This window comes from Lathyrus oleraceus, chromosome 3 (genome assembly GCF_024323335.1).
Source record: "Lathyrus oleraceus cultivar Zhongwan6 chromosome 3, CAAS_Psat_ZW6_1.0, whole genome shotgun sequence".
Classification (NCBI taxonomy): domain Eukaryota; kingdom Viridiplantae; phylum Streptophyta; class Magnoliopsida; order Fabales; family Fabaceae; genus Lathyrus; species Lathyrus oleraceus.
Window position 1 is genome coordinate 190,845,466 of NC_066581.1, and position 17,436 is coordinate 190,862,901.

Consider the following 17,436-nt stretch of genomic DNA (forward strand, 5'->3'; position numbering starts at 1 on the left):
TTGAAGTACAAGAAATTGTGTTAAGACATTGATGCCGTTGCTGATTCTCAAAAGGGTTTCAAAGAGAATGATAGAATCAAAAAGCTTCCTGGTCAACCCTTTGTGAAATTCTCTCAATTTGAAGGATCCTGAAATATTTAATACATGTTGCAATATACTTAAACGTGTGCCCAACAGTGCACTTTGGCTCCTGAAATTTCCTGCAGCAGGCGGAATGAGACTGAGGGCATATGCTGCTGCACAAGGGGTGCAGCCCGATCAAATTATCTTCACAGATGTTGCGATGAAGAGCGAACACATTAGACGGAGTTCTTTAGCAGACCTATTTCTTGATACGCCCTATCAATACTTTAATTCTTGATACCACATACTGCCATCCGCACTGTACAATTGGAAAAGGAAGGCTATTCTTGGAGGTTGCATGTTCGCTTCGCAAAAGAGGTTTACGTGACTGCAGCCAAATCACGCCTTCTAAACGGTTTAGGAATTATAAGAATGATTTGTTCAGCCACCGAAGTAAAGAGTTGGATAGAGAGTTAATGGGGATTGAACAGAATAATTAACTGAATGTGTTGATTAATTCGTGTTTAAAAACTTGTTTCTGGATTTTTTATGCTTCCGTCTGCACTTCAAACTCTTGAATATTTGATACGAAGACACAAGATTCACGTGTACAACAATGAGGGTTTGATATTGTGCGCATTGCCATACCACGACACACATGCATTTGTTCGAGTAGTACAGATACTTGATATAAGGAATGGTACATGGGGGTTTCTGGAGGGTGTGAAGGTCTCTGGTGCACCGCCACCTAGAATGGTTATAGTGCAACAATGCCGTCGTGATAAGGGTGTATTAGAAGTTCCATGCAACTACGCATCTCCATCTAAAAAGTCTCAACCTTCGAAGAATGTAATTGGCTTTTGTACTGCCGTTTTCATTGAACTTTTGGGGACTGTTGTGACCGTTGATGATGATATTGTCAAGAGAATACTTCCTTTTGTGGTCTCTGGTCTTCAGTCAGGTGTTAAGGGGCTTTCAGATCACAAGGCCGATCCATTGATGATAGTTGGCTTACTTGGGAATAAAGCTGCATTGGCTTCTAAACTTTTGAATATTTTGATACGTTCAGTTGCCGAGGTTGCTCGGGAGGAGGCTAATGCGTTGATAGATCTTCATTGGTTTCGGTTGTCCCTTACTGCCTTAATCAATCTTGTCCGGTCCCAAAATGTTCAAATACTTCCAATAAAGGCCTTGGAGATTTTAAAGGAACTAAGGGATCTGCCAGGGGTTTTATTAGAATTGTCCAAGGAGTTCAACATTGAAAAGTTTCTTGTTGTTTTATTGGACTCCCTAATTGACTGCAGTTCTAAAGATGAATACTGCCAGCAGGCTTTGCTGTCCTTGATAGAAAAGGTCCCCATAAATGATTCTGTTCATCATGTGGTCACCAAAATCCTATCAACTTGTGTGAAACTATCGCAAAAGTTGATGACTCGATTTCTTTGATGTCAGCAGAATCTTCAGGCAATCGGCCGGATGATAGCATGACAAAGGATCTGTTTGTATTTTTTGCTTCCTCAAAGTTCAAACATGCATTCCGTGAACACCTCCATTTCTTAGCTGCACAGTGCAGTGTATCACCTGCCCGCCTATTATCTAATTTTTTCATAGATGAAGGTGTTCCTGCTGCAGTTCGGGTTGAAAGTCTTCAGTGCTATGCATTTCTATGTAGTCTGTCGCAAGATAAATGGCAAACTGAACTTTTGGCCGAATTTCCTTCTATTCTTGTTCCATTGGCTGGTGATGATCAGACTGTAAGGGTTGCAAACTGATTGGAAAATACACAATCATCAAACCAAAGCTACCCTGCATAATTGAAGAAAATGAAAATGTGGATGAGATTGCTGGTACATTCCAACAAGGCATTGGTCCAGAAGGAATGAATGAGTCCTTAATTTAAATAGTGATTCCAATACCGTTAACCATGCTACAGATGCCATAGAATGATTGAGTCCCATTGTAAGTTCAGTTGCCACAGTTTGATGATGTTGTTAGGAAGCTTGGTGTGAGAGCACGGTTTTGACTACGACCAAAAGCCATTCTGCATAAAACCGCCGAACCTGCAGAAACAGAACAAGTTAAAGGAAAATGCATTAATGTTTAATTTGTCGGCTTACCGATGGAATCGCGCCCTACACGTCCTTCAAATGAATTTCATGATGGAATTAACAATTCATAGGCATCAAACCGGGCTGGTCAAAACAACATCCAATCTGCAAAAAATAGCTAGCATGGCTGATTTCGTTTCCTTCCAGTCCATATATCTCTAGCCGGACCGTGTTTCAGTTCACTCAACCAAGTCATATTCATAACAGAGCCATAACTAAGTTTGAAAGTAACCAGTACAAAAGTGTGATCTTTGATCTTTAGCGCAAACACATTCATGAGCAAATTTGTAAGGCCTGCGAAATGGAAACGGACGATTTTCATAAACTGTCGCCGACCTGTTTTGGACCATATATTATTCTTACAGCATACGTGAATAAAATTGAAAAAAAAACCAAAAACAATGCTTCCCATGTTGTTCTTTGAGAAGCCCTTGCTCTGGTAATGCATCTTGATGCTGAAAGGAAGGTGACATGTTATCAGTCTTGAAGCATTAAATGATAGAGATGCTCATTTTATTGATCAGAGTTCTATGGGTGGCATGGTAAATCCGTCTTTCAGGGATACATGGACTGATGAATATGGGATAAATAGGCATTTTAATCCTAATCAACGTGTAGGTACATTGGAAGACCAGTTCTTGTCTTGAATGGGACAAAACTTTAATAATTCTTATGTGGCAGACCATCTAATGTTGCAGAAGCTGCAGGCTGAACGACTTCATCAGCAGCAGCCAGATGGTGGATTCGCTTGCGGCGGGGATGAGCGGGTTGAATTTTGAAGATACCGGTGATGATGATAATTATGAGTTTGGTAAAGGGGATTTCACTGAACATGCTTGCCGTTATTGTGGGGTGTCTAATCCAGCTTGCGTCGTTAGGTGCAATGTACCTTCGTGTCGCAAATGGTTCTGTAATTCTAGGGGAAACACTTCTGGATCGCACATCGTTAATCACCTGGTTCGGGAAAAGCACAAGGAAGTCTGGCTGCACAAAGATAGTCCACTTGGAGAGACAATTCTTGAATGCTACAACTGTGGATGCCGTAATGTGTTTCTCCTTGGATTTATTTCTGCAAAGACAGAAAGTGTAGTTGTTATTCTTTGTCGTGAACCTTGTTTGAGTGTCAATGCTTTGAAGGATATGAATTGGGACCTTAGTCAATGGTGTCCCTTGATTGATGATAGGTGTTTCTTGCAGTGGTTTGTCAAGATCCCATCTGAACAAGAGCAGTTAAGGGCACGTCAAATAAGTGCACAACAAATAAATAAGGTGGAAGAACTGTGGAAGACAAACCCTGATGTTTCGTTTGAAGACCTTGAGAAGCCTGGTGTAGACGATGAGCCTCAGTCTGTGGCTTTGAAATATGAAGATGCATATCAGTACCAAAATGTATTTGCACCTATCATTAAGCTTGAAGCTGATTATGAAAAGATGTTGAAAGAATCACAAAGTAAGGACAACGTTACAATTCGATGGGATTTTGGTCTCAATAAGAAGCGGTTGCATATTTTGTATTTCCAAAGAAAGATAATAAGTTACGGCTCGTACTTGGTGATGAGCTACGTTGGCGTTATTCCGGTGAGGCTGCACATCCTTCTTGGCAGTCAATGGGTCATGTGATTAAGCTAACTGAACAAGAGGAGGTTGCGTTGGAACTTCGGGCTAGCCAGGGGGTTTCAGTTGATGTCAACCATGGTTTTAGTGTTGATTTTGTTTGGAAAAGTACCAGCTTTGTTAGGATGCAAGGAGCTATGAAAACTTTTGCTGTTGATGAGACAAGTGCCAGCGGGTATATATGTCACCACTTACTGGGTCATGAAGTTGAGGTTCAGATGGTGCGTAATGCATTGCCTCATCGCTTTGGTGCTCCAGGGCTTCCGGAACTGAATGCATCACAAGTGTTTGCTGTCAAGAGTGTTCTTCAGAGGCTTATTAGTTTGATTCAAGGACCACCTGGAACTGGTAAAACTGTAACATCAGCAGCATTTGTATATCACATGGCCAAACAAGGCTAGGGACAGGTTTTGGTTTGTGCACCCAGTAATGTAGCCATGGACCAGTTGGCTAAAAAATAAGTGCTACTGGATTGCAGGTTGTGAGGCCATGTGCAAAGTCAAGGGAAGCTGTGAGTTCACCTGTTGAGAATTTAACTCTTCACTATCAGGTTCGACATCTTGACACATCTGATAAGAGTGAACTTCATAAGTTACAACAGCTGAAGGATGAACAAGGAGAACTTTCTAGCAGTGATGTCTCATTACACTTTAAGAGGTTTCCTAGACACTGCAGCACAGTTTGTTGTTGCTGCTGTCACTGGATACTTTCATTCTATAGCATGTGCAGCAAATTCGAAAGGTGTTGACGGGAGTTTACAGGATATTCTTCGCCTTTTAACACTATGGTCCAACCATGGAGCTATTGCAGAAGTTCAAATGGCCCTAACGAAAGGATTTTCCCTAGTTAATATCAACACCTGGCTAGTTGTTCTGCCTCAAATAATTGCCAGGATACACTCTAATAACCATGCCGTGAGAGAGTTGATACAACCACTGTTGGTTCGAATTGGGCAAAACCATCCACAGGCTCTCATGTATCCTTTGCTTGAATTCTTATGCCCGACACATCTGTAAAGTTCTGGCTGATGCAGGCACAAGGATCATTTTGTTAGAAAAATTTGTTGCTGGAGCTGCTCCGTTTCATTAAAATACATAGTACCTACTGAGACCTCATCTGATATTGATTTCAGAAATGATTGTTTTCTCGATGGCGTAGACACATCATGTTCTAAAGAAGCTACGGATGAGCAGTTGGTAGCGGCGGGTATTATACTAGCATCAAATATGTCGCGCCAACGCTTTCTATGCACAGGAAATATGCCACTATCGAGTAACACATTAGGGAGGCTCCCATCTGGAACATTATGGCAGCAGTTCATCATACTTCCCCACCTCTTTCCTGCAAACATCAAACAACACATATTATATTAAAGTGAATTCGCAGCAGTGAATAGCCTTTTACCGACGGTAAAAAGTCCACAAGCAACAAAAGGAATTGAAACATTTTCAAAAAGAAAGTACAAGGTACATGTTACCTTTTGCAGAATAAGCACCAAAACAGGATAGACAAACTGGCAGCACCAAAAGCACTTCCAAGTCCAACACCCCTTTGATCTCAGCGGCCAATTCAAAAGACCCTAGCAGTGTGACTATAAAAGAGAGGCCACTGTTCACTAACGAAGGGGAGAGCCGAAAAACCCTAATTTTGAAGAGGATCGACGACTACCATTCAGGAGAGGAAAGGAGAGAATTGAAGGCAACGCTTACTCACATTCGTCGGTCGAGCTCGCCGCAACCGGTTAATTTCCTTTCCGAGCTTTATTTCCATGTTTCGATTATGCTTTGAACTCCATGTTTGATTTAACAATACCGTCTCCATGTTTGTTTGTGATGTTATCTTGCTGTTAAAATTGATGTTTCAAAATGGAAAGAAAAATATCGCTTGATGAAGATGAAAATGTTTATAAGAACCTGCTACTTTTTTTAACTTTGTGCTTTATTTAAGAGTTTGGTTCATTTTTATCTTATGTATTAGTGCTTGAGTTCATACAACAAGGATGCTTGCATGGCTGAGTTGGTAAAGGAATGCTTGGCAAACCCTTGGTCTTGGGTTCAATACCAATGTGCATAATTTTTTTAATTTTACAACATTTTTTTATTTTTATTTCACATTTTTGTTTAATCACCTCATAATGTTTACCCTTTTATTTTACTTTAATTGTTAAATATCGATTTTAATTTATGGATTCAACAATTCCCATGTTGTTTATCCATGATTATTTTTATCGATATAGTGATAGTATTTCGCCGCGTTTTGACTAATCACATATGACATTTCAATTGTTGTCAATATGTGCAAACCGACTTTGAGCACATTATTTAGGTTTTGTGTGTCCCTCAATTTTTATCCGTGAGCGTCCCGATGTTGTTTCTTTCAATTTAATTTTTAAGTGTTTTTGTAAATATAATTTTGTATTTGTTGTTTTCTTCACATGGCTTACTCTTGGGCCTTCTTACAATGAGGCAGTTCTCTTGCACTTACACTCACACATTGCATTGTTTGGGCCCGATTTAATTATTCCAGTACTTTGAATCCCCATTTGACAAAATGTATCCCACTCCCTCAATGTGTAATAATTTTACCGTTTTATTTCTTTATTGCTTGACTGTGTAGTTAGCTATTAACATAAGAATAAAATCAACAATTTCAAAAGATCAAAAATAATGACTCGATCCAACGTCGAGTATTTTCTCAATAAACAAATCAATTCATTTCTTCTTCCTATTCTATTCCATTTCTTTCAAAAACATCATCAAATGCTTGATCCAACGTCAAGCCATTTTTCATAATAAAAACTCAAAAAATATTAATTCATATTCAAGACTTTTCAATAAAGATGGAAATGGAACGTGGTGTATACCACGCACTCCTGAGACTAGGATTCAAGATGTATATCTCGCCAATCCTAGCTCTCGCCATCATCCAAATTTATCCACTTTGTTTTCTCTCAAACACTCATCCAAATTTCTCTTAAACGTCCATCAATACTTGATCTAGTGTCAAGTCATTTTCACAACAAAACTCAAGATACCTAATTCTTATTTAACACTTTTTCAATAAAGATGGAAATGGAACATGGTGTATACCGTGCACTCCTGAGATTAAGATTCGAGACGTATGTCTCGCCTATCTTGGCTCTCGCCATCATTTAAAATTGTCAATGCGGTTTCTTCAAACCCTTTCTTAATCAAACCTCAAAAACACTTAATGCTTATTAAACATTTTTGCAAATAAGATGGAAATGGAACGTGGTATATACCACGCACTCCTGAGACTAGGATTCGAGATGTATATCTCGCTCATCCAAGTTCTCGCCATTATTTAAAACACCTCAAATCAATCAATTCTTTTTTCTCACCGCCGTGCGATTGATCTCTTAAACCTTTTCACAAACGAAAGGTACTTTGTTTCAAAACAATGCAAGGCAATGTTTCTCCACCTGTTTTGGGTAGTCCAACAATGTTTTCGTCGATTTGACACAAAGTAGCTTTCGCTAAAATCGACCAACAAACAAACATTTTTCTATCTAGAACTACGTAAGCCTTGACTTCTCTATTGAGATACGTAGGAGTAGGATTTGTAAATCTTGTCAGGCCCACTAATAAAAAACTTAGGTTTAGTCCTTCGTCAAAAATCCAAAAATATTCTTCTCTCTTATATTCTTTCTTTTCCCACCTAATAAACTGAAAAGCCTAACATTTCAGCTAACACTAACGCACACAACTAACCTAATGGTTCCCGTTGAGTACAACGGAAGTGAGGGGTGCTAATACCTTCCCCTTGCGTAATCGACTCCCGAACCCTGATTTGGTTGCGACGACCAATAATCATTATCGTTCTGTTTCTTGGGTTTTATCGATATTTCCCCTTTCCTTTTTAGGAATAAATAAAGTTCGGTGGTGACTCTGTTCAGTCCATCATTGCGAGCGTGCGATCGCGCTTCGCAAAAGGTCGTTCTCTCATTTTTTCATATGAGGTGCGACACCCATTATCAAATGCAATCAAGGGAAGTTATTTAATTTATCATTTAATGCATATTTGAACTTATTTGAGTGTCCTCAATCATCAATTCATCAAGATATGAGTTGTGGACTTGAGAAGTTGATCAGTCAATTCATCTGACTATTTTGAAATGCACTGAGACCTAACTTTTTATGTGTTGGTCAAATGGAGATGATCCCAAAATAAAAAATGTTCTTAAGGACAATATGAACAACTTTCGTGTTCATCAAAAATTGATTTGAAGCTTGGAAGGTCATCTCCCATTCCAATACATTATAGGTCATTTTGACTGAAACCCTAATTTTGGGTCAACTTACCAAGAACATAACTCATTCATTTTTTATGATTTTGAGGTGGGATCAAATGAATTGGAAATATTATTGTGTCTACTTAAAATTTTATGTTGAACAAAATTTCATAATCTCAAACGAAATACATGTGATAATGCAAAACATTATAGGTCACTTTGGACCAAATGCATTGAAAGGCAAAAAAGTCCAACTTCAAGTGCCCATAACGCCTTCATAAAAACTCCAAATGATGCAAAATTTAAGTCCATTTTGATTATCTTGAAAATATCTACAACTTTTATGTTGAAGGTTTTTTCATTTGAGGCTTGCATCATCAAAACAGAGGGGCTTGAAGATGGTTCAATTTGGCAAAATTCTCAAAGGCATGTTTTGCACTATGAACTTCATGGCCTGTTTTCATAAATTTACACACTTCAAATGAGTTTTTTTTCCAACATAACATTTGTTCCTTATGTCAAGACCTTTCCAACCATTACCCACATGCCTATGTTTCAATTTTCCAAGTGGCATTTTCGAAGAGGGGAAGATTTTGGTGCAACTATGGAAACTTGTTTGAAACTCATTGCACACTCCAAATCAATTGCATCTACACGTCCATTTCAAGTTGTTTGGTCATCAACATGCAAATGCAATTGAATTTGGGCCTTCTACATGATCATGCAAGCCCATGCAAAGAATATCCACTTTCCATGCACACGAGTATTTCCTTGCCTTGCCTCCAATTCAGCTATAAATAGACATGCTATGCTTCATAATTCTTTAACCTAAAGGCGCCTGATATGCTGCACAACTGAATCCATAGCCATTACCAAAGGAACTAGTTCACATTTCATAAAATTTTCAGATCTGAAATTCAACTGAATTTGGTTGAATCTTTAGATCTAAAGTTCCTAGACCTTCCTCATATGATCCATTGAACTTCTGTTTTGCAAAAGGAAGGAAGGAAGAGAGCTCAAATCTTCACAATCCAAAGGTATGGTTCAACTGGTTTTTGCTTCGAATCTCCTTGTTCCATGATCTATTTGCCTAGCCAATGTGTTTTCTGAAGTCCTCACCTGAGAGGCAAGCCAGTGGTGGCTTTGATTTTATGTTTTGATGAATTTCAGTTCATGTACCTGGATTTTCCAACTCTGATTTCTCACTCCATAGAAACTTTGAGTACAATCCAAGGTTACAGGGGTGATGTACATCACCCCAGCTTTCCAATGATATGAGGATCGCTCATTTTTATTAAGTTTTTAAAACCTGCAAATGTCACCGGAAAATGCATGCTCGCCGGAGAAGACGGTGGTGTACACCACCGTCTCTTGCCAGATTGAATCTGGACCCTTGGATGCACTTCCCATGTTATAATCTCAGCCATGCATTTGGTTTACTTTCAATAATGTTGGATGTTTCTCATTGACTTGGACTCACCATGAGCGCGCGCTTGAGGACCCTAGGATTGGCCACGTCAATTAATGAGATTCAATCCAACGCTCCATGATTTTTGCTATTTTCTAATTTCTGATTTTATTTCTTTTATTTCCTTTATTTTCAAAAATTCATAACTTCTTTATTTTAATCCCAAAAAATATGGGACCAATTGTATTTTTCTCCATTTAAATTCTAGTTTCTAAAAATGATTTTTAATATTTTTTATCTTGTCATTTGATATTTTTTGTGAATTTTCTCTTTTCTGGTTATTTTTAATTCACTTTAAATAGTTTTTAATATTCAAAAAATACAAAAATATTTTCCTAACCTATTTGAATTATGATGGATCTATGAAAAATATTCTCATAAATTTATTAATTGATTTGAGATTTATTTGAGATTTTAGTTCAATTAGGTTATTTTTATTCATTTTTAATTGATTAAAAATAGTTTCTGACTTTTAAAAATGCTGAAATTTTTTGTCAAACTTTGTTTGACCTTGTTGAACTTGGGATAAATCACTCGAACCTTTCAAGGTTGATTTGAGGTGATTTTGAAGTTTGACATTTCTTTAATATTTTAATTCAAGTTTATTTTAAATATTAAAAATGCCAAAAATATTTTTGTTCATTTCTTGACTTCCAATCTTCATCTCACTTCTGTTTTTGATTGTTTGACCATGATCCTCAATGTCATTGGTCAACACTTGTTGATTGGTACATTTTATTTCATTTAATGCACTTTATTCTTTCCTTTTCCATTTTCCATTATTCATCTTCTTCTTCTTCTTTCTTCTTTTTGATCAATGAGTTGAAGGTTGATAAGTTAACATTGATTAGGGAGGTTTAGGGCTTGTTTGATTGTATTTTGATTTTTAGTTTTTGAAAATTCTATTATAAATCAATTTTTATAAACTCTTTTTAAGAATAAAACTTGTTTGGTAATCTAATTTTTGAAAATAATTTTAGAAAAGAAAAAAGAAAAAATTTGTTTGGTCATTCTATTTTTGAAAATGATTTTAAAAAAGAGAAAATAAAATATTTGTTTTGTAAATTTGTTTTCATTATAAATTTTTTAAAATTAAAAAGTTAAAATTATATTTGCCTCATATTATTAAATAAATATAGTTGTAGGTTATTGTTTACATCTTTTTTAAGTAATGTTTATCTAAGTTATTGGTTGGTTTCCAATATATACATGTGGCACAAATATTTCATGTAAAAAGATAGGGTGTCGTAGATATTATTATTAATAAACTGACATTGTAATTTAAATGTTAAACTTATTTTAAATCAATTAAAAAAGATTTTAAAAGAAGGTTGGTGTTCTTTTTAATAAATCTACTTAACTAAAAATGTAAGACTATAAGTACATGATAAAAAAATATTTTAAATATATTATGTGGATTTATTTAAATAAAAATGAATAATATTTTTTATTATTAATATTATAGTTATAATAATCCAATGAATGACATATTCAAATAAATATTTATATAAAATAAGTAGATGTGATAATTCAAGTTTGACTTTATAATTTTAAAAAAAATCAAACCTCATTGAAAGCAGTTACAAAATAGTCATTAATGATATTTTAATTCATAATAATTTATTTATTTTAATTTTTTATTTTAATTTAATTTAATAATTTAATTACATTAAATATTATCCACGGATTAAAATTATATTTATTTAATAAAATATATTTTTTTGATAAGTTATTGTTCAAATAATTTAATTTACATGAGATGAAATACTAATAGTTTTTTACTAAGTAATTATCAAATAAAATATATTAATATTACTATGGGGAACGGGGGCAAGAAGGAGTTTAAGGTATCAAGAAATATTTTTGTATACTTGTGCACATTAATATGATAAATGCATTTTTTTATCCATTTAGCCAAAAAATCAACCATGAAGTTATCACCCCTTGTTTGAAGTCTCTTTGAGTATATTTATCTAATTTTTTGTTTATTCTCATTACAAGCCTAAAGTGAAAACAATGATATCATCTTATTTAAGGGGGTGAATGAGTCTTGTTTGAAGTTGTATGGGGTTGAATTAACATAACTATGATATTTCAAAAGTTGACAGAAAAGAAAAAAATAGAAAAAGAAAAGAAAGAAGGAAGAAAATTCATGTTCTTATCTTATCCCTTAAAAAAAGGAAAAGAGAAAAATAAAAAGCAAAGAGAAGAAAAAATGACTGCAAAGAAGTTGATGGAAAGTAAATGAAATATTGTTTAGTTCAACTCCCACAGTCCATTCCAATTCTCTTTTATCCCTTTAAATCTTAGCCTAGTATCCCTTAGGATTTATCTCACCCTTACCTTGGCCACGTTATAACCCGAATAAAGTGCTTTTGATCTTTGTGTGCATGTATTACAAGTGTGGATGTTAGACTCATTTCAAGCTTATGGTAGTGCTAACTTTCATTATGTACTTTGAGTGTAAACAGATAACCTAAACACTTGAGAGTGAGAGAATATTTTTATCCAGTAAGGATCTTGTCACTCATGATGTATTCTTTGGTAAAGTGTCCTCTAATTTGTTTTGATTGTCCCAAGAAGTGACTCACTAACACCATATTCATTTAGCTTCATCCGTCATGTTTAATGCGACAAATAAAAATATAATTCACATAAGTGTTGATCACGATTGTTAATCGATACTATAATCAAATAGAAATTGAATCCGCTTAGGGAATTTGTGATATAATAACCGATGATAAGTCGAAATTAACGAATCAGTAGATTAATCCATTAATCATAATTGTAATCATTTTTTTTTATTTTCAATTGTCTGAAAATCTAAACCCCTTTTTAGTTTCTTTTCTTTGGTTAAATTAACTTAGAGTCTTTATGATACGACTCGAGTGTCGATTCCTTATTCTACAATTTATTTACTCGTTTTTGACCTGTGTGCGACAACGGATCAATTCTAATCAAATGGTTAACACTTCTAAGTCTTACATCTTTTCTGGCTTTATCACCAGCTCTAAATTTCAAACTATTATGAGTGGGATGAGTTATTTCAAAGACTCATTACCTTTCATGTATCTTGGGGTGCCTCTGTTCAAAGGTAAGCCTAAATCATCTCATTTTAGGCTAATAGTTGATAGATTATTGCTTTACTTGCTGCCTTTCTTAGAGGAAAGACTTAACCAAAACCTTTTTTGCAACCTGGGGTTTTAACCTTAAAAGATGCTTATAAATTCAAAGCTCCCTTCATTCCTCTTCACTGAGATAGAGTTATTTGGAGACAGAATACCCTCCCTCGAAATCAACTTTTATTTGGAAGCTGATGTTAGACAAAATTTCTACTGACGATAATATTTGTCTCAGGGGCTGCAACATTGTCTTCATCTGCAGTCTCTGCAGAATGACCATTGAAACATCTCAACATTTATTTTTTGATCGTTCTTTCTCAAAAAAAGTTTGGTCCTGGTTCATTAATACTGCTCAGTTGAGAAACAATCCTCAAGACTTGGACACTTGGTGGAATTTATGTACCAGAGATTGATCCAACCAATGCTCCATGTTGTTGATATTTGCCTCAACTTACATTCTGCACAAGATATGAGAAGCATGTAACAACGAGAGATTTAACAATGTTCAATCCAGTATTAATATTAAGCTAAATTACAGTGTGACCCCTTAATTTTATGTGATTCACGAGATTAATCTTCTATTTTAAATTCATATAGTTTTGATATCCTCTCATATTATTTTTATAAAAAAATCGATGAGATTTTCGTTTTTTAACTTATATTTTTATTTATCATGTTTCACAATAAATTTATATATGCTAATTTGTCATGTTTAACAAAAAAGTTGTCATTTAAAAATAAAAAAACATCATTAATTTTAAGTGTAAATGTATGAGAAGTGGAACAAATATGTTTAAATTTAAAATAAGAGAATCAATTTTGTAAATTAGATCAAATAAGATCAAAACTGCAATTAAAATTAATATATAAAACATATAAAAAATAGGTTAATAAATTTAACATATTATATATTTTAATTTGGCTTTTTTTTCTTACAATTTTAAAATTGTCTATTTTTGTTACTTTTCCATTACTTTTTGAGTTAACTAATTCATGAGACTCTAATTTTAATTGCTTAAAATATATTTAAAAACTAAATATACATTTTTCTAATTTTTATTATTTGTTTAATTTTTAATCAATTATGAAAAACTATTTTTCTCATCAAAAATGAAAAGATGTTATTAAAAGAAAAGAAAAATATTATAATATTAATAATAAAAAATGCTATTCAAATTCAGTGAAATCTTTTTATAAATAATGATAATAAAATAAAAGAATATTGAATCTTGTTATTCTCCACACTTAAAACAATTACAAAAATATACTTTTACTATTTTTAAATTGACAATTATTACATTAATATCATTAATGAAAAGTGTCATGTTTCTCCGTGTTTTTTTAAAATTAAAAAGTAAAATTGAAAACAAAAACTAGTTTTTGATGTTTCAATATTTTAGTTTTAAAAACATCAAAATTGCAAACAGTTTTTGAAAACTATTTTACAAAATCATATAGCCAAACAAATTTTTAATATTTAAATTTTTAAAAACTAAAAAACTATTTTTAGAAAGAGAATCAAACAGGCTCTTAATCTTCCTTGATTCAAATCTAATTCATCTTGAGCAAATGATCAAGTGAATGGTTTTGCATTAAGGATAGGTTGCTTCCTAAATCATGCAAAAGACTTAAACCAATACAAGATCAATTCTCTTCTTCTTTTTGGCATGACAAGTTGTTGGAACTTTGTTCACTAATCAAGACTTCTAACTTGTGTTGTTTGCCTACATTATTATTGACCGGCCTCAGATAGTTGTGACTTCTACATAAGTCCAATTACGATTGCTTAACATAGCGCTAAATTTGCCTTATGGCACACTAACTACTAACACTAACCACCAACCATTAACATTTACTTTTTGCACTTTACATTTATGCAATTTATTATTCTTGTACATATTATCCATTTGCTTTTTCCTTTGCTCATTGGAGCACATGTTTATGTTAAAGCCATTTGCCTTTTGCTCACTTGAGCACATAATTGTGTATATATCTTTTGTGCTTGTGTTTGTCTGTTTGTTGTGAACCAAATGCAAAGAAATGGACAAATGGACTTAGATATTAGGACCTTACCCAAGCTAATGGAGTTTGAAGAGCAACTAGGCCTCATGCCTTTAGAGTGCTTAAATGTCAAAGAGCAACTAGGCCTCATGCCTTTAGAATGCTTAAAGCTTGAAGATGAACATTGAAAGGACCATACTTCTAAACTCCTCTTGTCCATTCCTTGTTTGTTTTGCTAGAACCTTTTGATGTGTGTGTTTTTGTGCTAGGGATTCCAACATTGAGCCAAATTGAGGAACCATTGCCATGAGCTTCTAAGAGAGAGGGGATCTTCCAAGAGTTCATTTGATTGTTGATTGTTTGAGTTTATGCTTATGTGATTGCTTATTCCAAAGGATGGGATCTACTTGGATCATCAATATGATCTTAAGAGAGGACTCCATTGTGGTCTTATTCTTTATCCCTCACCTCTTGTATGCATAGGAATTTAGCCATTCTTCTTCTTCTCTCCACTCTAACCCAAGCCAAAACTTTTGTGCAAACATTTAACACTTGTTTTCAACATTAGAAACCTAAGCCTTATGCTTTTGATTTTCAAACTTTCCTTTCTTAATACTTATTTTGAATTGAACTTCTAAATCAACTTTGACCATATTTTGTAAATAATTTTCATTGGTAAATACCACTCATTCAAATACCTTTTCGTGGTTTCAATGGCCACCTTCTTAATCAAAATTTTCATAACCTTTAGCTATTAGGTTTGAGTTATCCTTGGGGTAGATGTAATACTCAACTTTATCCTTAGTGATGGACAATAAGTCTTCCATGCTTATTATAGGGTTAACCCCTCACTAGCATGTTGAAGCTATCCTCACATGGTGGATTTGTGGTTTTTAGGTTGAGTTTTCTCCCTTGGATAACAAAAGACCTTAAGGCTTTTGGACCAATCAATTCACCAATTCACTTTTGAGATTTTTACCCCGAACTACGAGGTTTTGATCCTAATCTTTTTTTAAGATGGTACGTAGGCAATGGGTTTATCCATCCAAACACAAAAAATGTAAATAAACTTGTACATTCTTTTCTCACCTATTCAATCATGTTTGCACAAATAAATTTTCACAAAATACCAACCTTACAACCAATGTGAAAAGGGCTCCCTAGGAGTACCTAGGATGTTTTGGGTGCCTAACACCTTCCCATTGCATAACCAACCCCCTTACCCAGATCTCTGACATTTTTACTAGTTTTTGATTCGATAAAACTTTTAGATTTTTGTTCGCTTTCTAACCATTCCTTTGGATAAATAGAAGTGCGGTGGCGACTCGACTTGTATGGTTTACCTTGGATTTAGTCAATATCTCTAATGGTAACGAATACCCCGCTACAGAAAAGTGGCGACTCTGCTGGGGATATTATCTTTGCCTAGTGGGTTTTGCCTACTTTTCATATTGTGTTGTATTGTATTGTATATTATTTTGTGATATATTTTTGTGCAATTTAGGATTACTGTATTGTATGTAATGATTGATTTTCTTGAATATTAATTCCTTGTATGCTTGGTGATCTTTGTGAGATGAGTTCTATACCCGGACTCGAGTGCACTTAGGATAGGAGAATGGCGTAGTCTTGTTGACTTGTGTGGAGTTATTCCTTAGCAAGTTGACTTGCAAGTCCATTCACTTGGTGGAGGTCATGTTGGGATCAACAATGTCACACAAGTAGTTGTGGTTAGACATTACTCTTTCCAATATAGACCTTAGAAGCCAAGGACCTTAGTTTACCAAGCCCATCTTTTCCTATTCTTAGGATGTAGTGCGAAAGTCGTTCAAGTGTAAGATTTGATACGATTGTTACGCGATACTACACTCATAAGAGTCTCTCTTGAGAATATTTTTGGAATACGAGTAGTCGTTTCTTCGATAATATCCGAAAGATGGGATGATGACTATGGGAACCTCTTGTAGAACATGTTTGGCAGGTTAAACCCTAGTACACTCCCTTTGGGTGGTTCTTAATCGAGACCCCATGCTCGTGACTTGCAACAAACCCTTGATTCATGGTTGATCAGTTCATGTATCCTTAATATCAATGGAACTTAGGTGTTGATAAGGTGTAGACCATAATCTACCAAAATGGATGATTGATATTAAGGATGCCATGATCCATCCCATGACCTTTGTTTGGTGTGCTTTGCTTGATCCTTGAGTGTGATTGTTGCATTCATGCACTCATTTGCATCCATATCATCAAAATAATAAGAAAATTTTCAAGGAACTTAAGAGGTCTATTTGCAAATTTTCAGACATGGAAAGACAAAGAAGGAATACAAAGAAGTACAGCTTCAGACAACCCGTTTTGAAAGAGCTAAGGAATTTGACATCCTATGTATTAGATCCCTTGGGTTTCAAGGCTCGTTTTGGGAAACTTCTTCCTCTTCTGACTACTCAGGTGGATGAAGGGTTGATGAGTGTGTTGGTACAGTTTTATGATCCTTTGTACCATTGCTTCACATTTCTGGATTTTCAGCTTTTGCCCACGCTTGAGGAGTATGCCTACCTTGTGGGTATTCCCATTCTAGACCAGTTGTCGTTCAGTGGCTTGGAAAGTATTCCTACTTCTCGAGAGATAGCTGACATGTTGCATATAGATGAATCTCTGGTTGGTGCTCATATGACTACCAAAGGTGGAATTCAAGGTCTCCTTTATGAGTTCCTCATTGCTCAAGCTACTATGTATGGGAAGGCCATGAGTGAGGACGCCTTTGAGGCCATATTTGTACTTCTCATCTATGGGTTAGTGTTGTTC

The 17,436-nt window shown here is 34.9% G+C and overlaps 1 protein-coding gene and 1 pseudogene across 1 annotated transcript; both read left to right on the top strand.

The window, feature by feature from the left end:
* The first annotated feature begins 480 nt into the window (after positions 1–480).
* Positions 481–1,515, top strand: LOC127129056 (uncharacterized protein At3g06530). The gene has a single exon (XM_051058375.1). It carries the CDS (start codon positions 613–615, stop codon positions 1,507–1,509), a length of 897 nt encoding a protein of 298 aa, XP_050914332.1. The 5' UTR covers positions 481–612; the 3' UTR covers positions 1,510–1,515.
* Positions 1,516–2,701: 1,186 nt separating this feature from the next.
* Positions 2,702–4,769, top strand: LOC127130359 (regulator of nonsense transcripts 1 homolog; annotated as a pseudogene).
* The last annotated feature ends 12,667 nt before the right edge of the window (positions 4,770–17,436 follow it).